At 41.0% G+C, this 7,371-nt stretch overlaps 1 protein-coding gene across 1 annotated transcript in view; it reads left to right on the top strand.

The window, feature by feature from the left end:
- tdrd12 (tudor domain containing 12) overlaps positions 1-3,285 on the top strand; it is a 19,965-nt gene extending 16,680 nt beyond the window's left edge. Inside the window, exons 24-31 of the mRNA XM_030765285.1 lie at positions 122-214; positions 326-498; positions 898-1,047; positions 1,938-2,087; positions 2,199-2,336; positions 2,709-2,862; positions 3,056-3,116; positions 3,206-3,285. Coding sequence (XP_030621145.1) covers positions 122-214; positions 326-498; positions 898-1,047; positions 1,938-2,087; positions 2,199-2,336; positions 2,709-2,862; positions 3,056-3,116; positions 3,206-3,285 — 999 coding nt within the window. The remainder of the gene's footprint in view (positions 1-121; positions 215-325; positions 499-897; positions 1,048-1,937; positions 2,088-2,198; positions 2,337-2,708; positions 2,863-3,055; positions 3,117-3,205) is intronic.
- Positions 3,286-7,371: the final 4,086 nt, after the last annotated feature.

Raw genomic sequence — 7,371 nt, 5'->3', positions numbered from 1 at the left:
GCTCCCTCCACATTCCGTTGTAATACAAAACAAAAAAAACATATGTATGTTGTTGTTAGTATGGATACCTGTTTTTACATACACCATCAACAGTACGCTAAATATGTTTTCCTTTTTTCAGGTTACCAGAGCAATCAGTCAAAAGATTCAAGGAACGTTACATCAAGCTAAGGTGGTCTTGAGTCTAGGAAACACCATTTGGGTTGATCCTATGGTAAAATTGGCTTTGTTCTCACTGAAAATTCAGTCATTCTAAATCGCATTAGCATAAATAGTGTTTTCTGATGTTGTTTTTGACTCCTCATCTATGTCTTGTGTTTAACAGGTGCGAGTGACTCGGCTACCTGGTCTGAAAACCTTCATTAATGAATATAACATCAGTGATGAGATCCTGGCCACAGGGATGGGCACAACCAATCCACAGCATGTGGACCTGCTGAAGGAACTGATCCAGCACCAGGCAGACTCCAGCACCGCAGAGACCAGCCACGCCCATCTGTTAGTGTGGAAAGGGAAAACACAGAGAGAAGCTTTACCACTGTCTTGCAAACCTAACATTAATTTTTGTGGCATTTGTTTTAGTTCAATAATTGGGCTTCACTAATAATAATTACTAGTTTCCTTTCCTGCCACCAACATTATCGCCTTCACATTCACTTTGCCTTTGACGTGCTACGTCTATGGACACTAAGTTATAAAATCATGCATAAACAGCATGATGGAGATGATGATAATAATAATAATAATAATAATAATGAAAAGTAAAAGCATGAAGGGAAACAGTATACAGCCTGTCTGTGCCTGTACAGCCTGTTGTGGTTTTTAATATTCAGACAACAACAACACAATAATATCGGCCTGTTCAGAGCCTAGGTGTGGTGTGGTATCGTTTCTCAGGTTTGAGAGTTCTCCTGTGACTCTGAAGCTGAAGGTTCAGGCTGAAGAAGAGGATCTGTCCAGTAAGGTCAACGCTTCAGAGGAAAACCTGAGTACTGGACCAGAGCTCGGGGTGGAACCTCCAAAAACCGGGCTTAATGATCCACAGAGGTAATTTTGGACATCTCCGGGACATACAGCGTCAGGATGTTACACACAGCTTGACTGATGTTGAAGATCACAATGAAGCATTCAAAACAACATGAAATCATAAAGTCCCCATGTCCATGCATGACATTTTAAAATGGATTTTTAACCCTGTCATCCACGTGAAGGACATCTGTTTAGTTTGAGATCAGTTACAAGATTTTAAAAGAGCAGTGACTTGAAAGGGACTATATTTCCCACTGTTCCTGCAAAAGTCGCGTATATCCCATAATCTTGTCTTTGGGATGATGCTGTTAAATGCAGATGTAAGTATGACTGACATGATGTTGTTAAACAGATGTGAAAACGTGTGCATCGTCAGAAATAGTTACCTCTCACAGCCGAAAAGAACCAGATGGATGAATAAACTCACTGGTGTTGACATTGGTAAAGTTAAGCAGAATGATCAACATGCCTGTAGCGTAAATGTTGTACTGAACCAACATGCACAAATGTGGAATAAACAAGCAGGAATAAAAAAATAGGACTCGTCCATAGTAAACTCAGCTCATTTTGGCTGTCTGCGACAGTAAGGCCTAAGGCCCTGCCTCTGTATCCATGCTTTCCCTGCACTGCTGTCCAGGCGAGATGGACAGTGATATTTGTGTGGAAAAACTGGTTCTTTGTCGCATCTACCGACTTAACCACACTTCACATTGGCCTTCATCTCAAAGCTTTGCCCATAACACACCACATCTACAGACACAGAGTAATAGGATCACTAATAGACAGCATGATGGAAACAGACGTTATACACCCTTTCCTTGATGTAGTTGTTGTTTATATGCAGACAACAACAACACAATAATATCGGCCTGTTCAGAGCCTAGGTGTGGTGTGGTATCGTTTGTCAGGTTTGAGAGTTCTCCTGTGACTCTGGAGCTGAAGGTCCAAGTTGAAGAAGAGCCTCTGTCCAGTACGGTCAACGCTTCAGAGGAAAACCTGAGTACTGGACCAGAGCTCTGGGTGGAACCTTCAAAAACCGGGCTTAATGATCCACAGAGGTAATTTTGAACATTTCTTACACGTACAGCGTCAGGATGTTACACACAGACATCACACAGCTTGATTAATATTAAAGGTTATTTTTAGAATTTTGGACAGTTTTGTAATAGTTTCTCTCCCTGTCCCCCGTCCAGTTTTCACCCGCAGGTAAAGTGGTATGAGAAGAAGAATACAGTCATTGTTCACATAAAGCTCACCTGCCCTGATAAGCAGAGGTGTGAGTTTTACTCCGACAGGGTGATATACAGGTCAGTTCATGGGTCAAATCTGTGTTACACACCTGTGTGTGTGTGTGTGTGTGTGTGTTATCCTCAGCATGAGCGTGGGAAGGGAGGGGCTGAGACTGGCAATGTGTTGATACTGGAAATAAAAAGCAGTATGTTTGAACTAAACTTCAGCAGTGACGTACACAGCAGTAGCAAATGTTCATGTATCAGGACAAATATGACTGACCTTACTGTGGGATGACAGGCTGCTCCTGTGGGTGATTTTGACTGAGCTAAATCACATCTGTCATTGTTTATGTCACATAGACATAGCTGTCATTTCTTACATAACAGTGTAATGTGCACTTAGTAGTTTATTATTATTATTATCGTTGGTTTGCGTTTTGTCCTCAGTGCCTATGTGAATGAACGGCATTACCTTGCCAATCTGGAGCTGCAGGGTAATGTCATTCCCGAGCACTGTTCTTGGTCAGTGAAGGGTAATGAACCAGAGATCAGACTGGTGAAACTGGAAGAGAGAAACTGGAAGACACTACTCAAACACAAGGCAGATATTTCCCCTCTCTTTCTGTTTCTCCCTATTTCTCTCTGCAGCATATTAGAAAGTATTGAGTTTGATTTCAACACAATGTTCTCCACACATAGCAGTTGCATGTATTACCTATGCAGACCGTCGAAAAAATAAGACAGTTCAGTTTTGTAACTGTTAACATGATAAATGTGTATTGTCTCCACAACAGAGTCCATTTGTCTGCTATAACTTTGACTACATTGGGGAGGAAGAAATGACAACGCTGAATGGTGAGAACTGTGCATTTAAACATCAGATACAGATGTTGATAAAGCTGTCAAAGGCTCTTTACGTGCCATGTTTTCTTTTTTGTTTCCAGGTCCCTGGTTTGTGGCGGATGCAGAAGATGAGGGATGCTACGTCATTTTGGACAGTGAGCTTGAAAGTGACAGCGACTAAATTCATGGTTATCTGACTGCAAGTCATGTGAACTTTGCTGTTTTTGTTGAAGGATGATTTTGTACAACTTATTGTTCAGTTTAATGTGTTTTCAACTAAGTACTAGTTAAACATGAAATTGTGGTACAGTTCCTTTAATAATTCATCCAAGTTAAACCGCGTGATGTTGAGTCCATCTATGCTTTCAAGAGAGTTTCCTTTTTATTTATTTTGCGCTTTTAACGAGTTGTTCAAGCATTTAAATGTTTTTGCACTTAACGCTCAACTGTTAGTTGTGTTCTGATAGAAAAGTTTCACCAGAAGTGATAACTTTAACAGTAAAGAAGGGGATAAGACTATGAAGAAAGTGGCAACCGGGGGGGGGGGGGGGCAAATATTTGTCATGTGTTGCTGGTGTGTGTGGCCAAAAACTTAAACTTTACTCTCGACTAAAATCGGATTCAGTCGAGGTTCCACTGTCACATAGAGCTTTTGTTGTTGATTGTTCAGAGTAGATGTGAATAATTATGGAGGGTCCAGTGATCAGTTTATTATTTTTTAACATGATGTCCTTCAGTTCAGAATATCTTCAAGTACACCTGCCAGGTTAAACAGTCTCAAGTTTTGACCCATTTCAGATAGATAGATAGATCTTAATGCTCTTTATAGCTTTAATGCTGAGAAAAGAAAGTGAATGTGGTTGTGTGGAAGTTTATTTTTACTGTGTTTTGCAGATAATAAAAGTACATTTGACTGAATGTAAACTGAATATAGATTTTTGAGTTTTTTTTCACGTAGGGGCTGGGTAGTAAGAAAAGGTTAGGTTGACTGTAGAGTAGAATAGGTGAAATGAAGGTGTAGTGTGTGTGTGTGATCAATAAAGTACTTCTTCTTCTAGGATTTTGTAGGGTAGGATATGTCATTTGTATTCCTTGGGATTCCCAGCTGACTATAAGACAAGAGTCCTTGTTGTGGATTGCACCTCCACATTGCTTGACAGGGCATTATATAAATTGACATTATTTTTTATTTTTTCTCAATGCACTTCTGCTGCACCACAGCAATGTTCGTAGTTATCGGTAAAGATGTTACTTCTTAGGTGGCTGTTTTGTGTTTATATTTTCGACTGACCTTGTTCCAAAGCAGCTTTACAGAATGCCAGACATTAAACCCCAAGTGTTTAATTCATAGCTGCCACAACAGATCCAGGAACTATTCTAACAAACCTTTAAGTGTAAACTCAGTGTTTCCATCCTTCTCTGGCTAGTATAGAGTAACTTTAGTCAGGTCAGACCATTCTCTCTGAACTGACTAGTTTGACAAGTGATGGATACTGGGCTTGGTGAATTTACAGCTGTGCCACACGGACTCACTGTAGTCCAGGGAATGTTCACAGTTGAATAGAACTGGCATTTTGTCATCTGTTGTTTTTTTTTCTCTTTCTTTCTTTCAAACAAAGAAACGTTTAAGTCTTCGCTGTATTTTGAGTTGTATTTACGAATAAATCTTGCTTAATATATACTGACTAACTTGAAACTAAATTTCTTGTTACGATGTCCTTGAGTGTTTTTGTTTATACATGAATAAAATACTGCATATCAAAATGAATTGACTGTGTGTGGTTCTGGGGAGAGGCTGTATAGTAGTGTTTTTCCATGTCTACAAGTTTCATTTTTCCGATTGAATCTGGCAAGGAGTTCAAGTCAAGTTGAAAAGGACCAGGCTTTATAGGGAAAATGCTGTATTATCGAAAGTGAGCGTGAGTTCTTTTCTCAGGAGCTTTCAACATCTACGATTCTGCGGAACTTGGATCGAAATCTTGGCTACATTTCAGAAGACGCGTTCGTATCAGAAGCTGCTACAGCTGACGTTTCGAAGGTGCGTCGGATTGGTCGGATTTCGCACTCTTTTGCGTCCGTGTTGAATGTGATTGGTTGGGAGTACTTCCGTCAAATCTCCCTTTCTGTTCCAGCAAGTTAGAGCGTCCCGTATTGCTGACGGTGGCTCTTGGGCGGTAGATGTTTACGGTTATTCTGCATCAAGAAGAGTTCAATTGACAATGCGCACCCACTGTATATGACGTACAGGTAAGCCTTTCGACGCATTTTGGTTTTGGGTAAAGTACGTGTGTATGTAACACAGCTGTTATTCCCTGCTAAAATTGCTAGTATGGGTCAGGTTAGCTTCAGGACGTGAAAAGCAGTTGCAGATGTAAGGTTAGCTTTAATGAACGGTTTGTCACATCATAGATTGATGCACTCAGTGTACGTGCTGGCATAGCACGATTTTTTAAATTCACTCCTGAATTATTTCAAAGCAATAAAGTTGTCGCCTGCACCATAGAAATAAGTTTGCTTTATGTTTCAGCGAACACTGCTGAAGCACATAAAGCCAGCTGTATCACGCTAGCTAGCAACAGCAACGTCTATGTCTGTATCCACTTTGTAACGCAGGTTACTTCTCAGATGGTATCTTTGCCAAGTCAGTACCATGACACATTTCAGAATTAACTGTTTATTTCCCTGTGACTCAGTGTCTGCTAATTCACAGGTCCTACTGTATGGCCACGAGTTTCCAATGGGTTGTCTGAAATGTATCGATTAAAGCAAGATAATCAATTCTATCGCTGTTCTTGCCGTTGCAACATATCATGATACACCGTGATACATTTTACGATAGCGTTTGTTAATTTCTTATGCCGCCTGTAAAGCCCCGTGCATTCGAAATGTATTCTTGCTCATGAACGTTACGAAATCAGTTGTAGTTGCAGCTATGGTAAACTTTTACGTGACAGGACCATGTTTTCAGGCCACTTTACAATGACGCAGAGACGTATTTTACCGCTCTGTGACTCCTTCCCTGGTGACCTCAATTCATATCAATCTTGCTTGTTTTCTCCCTCAGAGCAATGATTTGTCATGTGATTAGGCTGTATCAAAATGACCGTACCCAGTAGCATTAGAGTTTATGCCTTTATTCTCTCAACTCGCTGTGTAGGAGCTCTGTAGTAACAGGCCCATTTGTTGCTATTTTTTTCCTTCAGATTTTAAAACCTTATCCATTATCACTAAGAGGAGTGGATGGAGAAAGTGCAACTATTTTTAAATCAATCAGGCTGTAGCTAACCTTGGGTTGACTCTTGACATAAGGGATTAGGTCAAGTATTACCATAGCACTAACATCTCAGTTAAAACTTTCTTTTGCCTTTACTGATGAGTGCAGGGCTGCAGTGCACAGGGCACTGTCGCCTGCAGTCTTCTCTTTATTTGACGTGACGTCTCCCTCATCACGAGTGAGCAGCACCCCACCCCTGGCCCGGGCTCCTCTGGCTGAGCGGAACAGATCACATGGCGAATTTTCACATTCTTTAGGGATTCAGACGGGAATGCATCCGATTCCCACATCCCATGAAGGTTAAGGGGCCCCTCTATCTTAGGGCTTTGGTCCCACCTCTCCACATTGTAAAACCCATCACATCAAGTCACTAAGGTCATGTACCAGTATGTGAACGCTTTTCTCTGACTCCTCGCTGAAGAAACTGTAATGGCTCTCCTTCTCCTTATACGTGGTTTGAGTCTTCTGAAGAAGAGGTTAATCTCTGTGTCGCAAGCTCTCTTTTATCGATGTAGACGAGTGAGTAAAGCTTTTTCAAAGGCGCTTATGGATTTGGTAGAAAATGGGGGTTGTTTCTGGTTGGGGTTGGGGAGGCAGCGGGATGGTAATGATGCAGGGAGTGTGGGGTTTGTTTGCCAGTGGCAACCATCAGCCAGTGCGTGTAATTTAACAGCTCCCTCTCTGTCCGTACCAGTTTGTCCAGCTCACTATGTAAACTCTAATTTTACACAGTCAGACTTCTTGATTTACTTAAACATATTAAAATTTTTTTAAGGTTATAGATGCGCCTCCCAACTGCTTGTGGCTTGTTAGTTCAGCTCTTGTTTTTATATTAATGTAATTAAGCACATAGTTTTAAAAATAGCTCAGTCCAGTGACAGCAGCTGGGTCAGAACTGATTCCAGGTCCAGAGGTTTGCTCCTTGTCTAGTACAGGAACCACAAACACTTCACTGCCCAAAAAGTTTTTCAGTTTTTTTGCCTTTAAGAGTCA

Source organism: Chanos chanos, chromosome 2 (assembly GCF_902362185.1).
Source record: "Chanos chanos chromosome 2, fChaCha1.1, whole genome shotgun sequence".
Taxonomy (NCBI): domain Eukaryota; kingdom Metazoa; phylum Chordata; class Actinopteri; order Gonorynchiformes; family Chanidae; genus Chanos; species Chanos chanos.
Note: the sequence above shows the minus strand (reverse complement) of the source record. Positions and strands in the feature narration are given on the sequence as shown.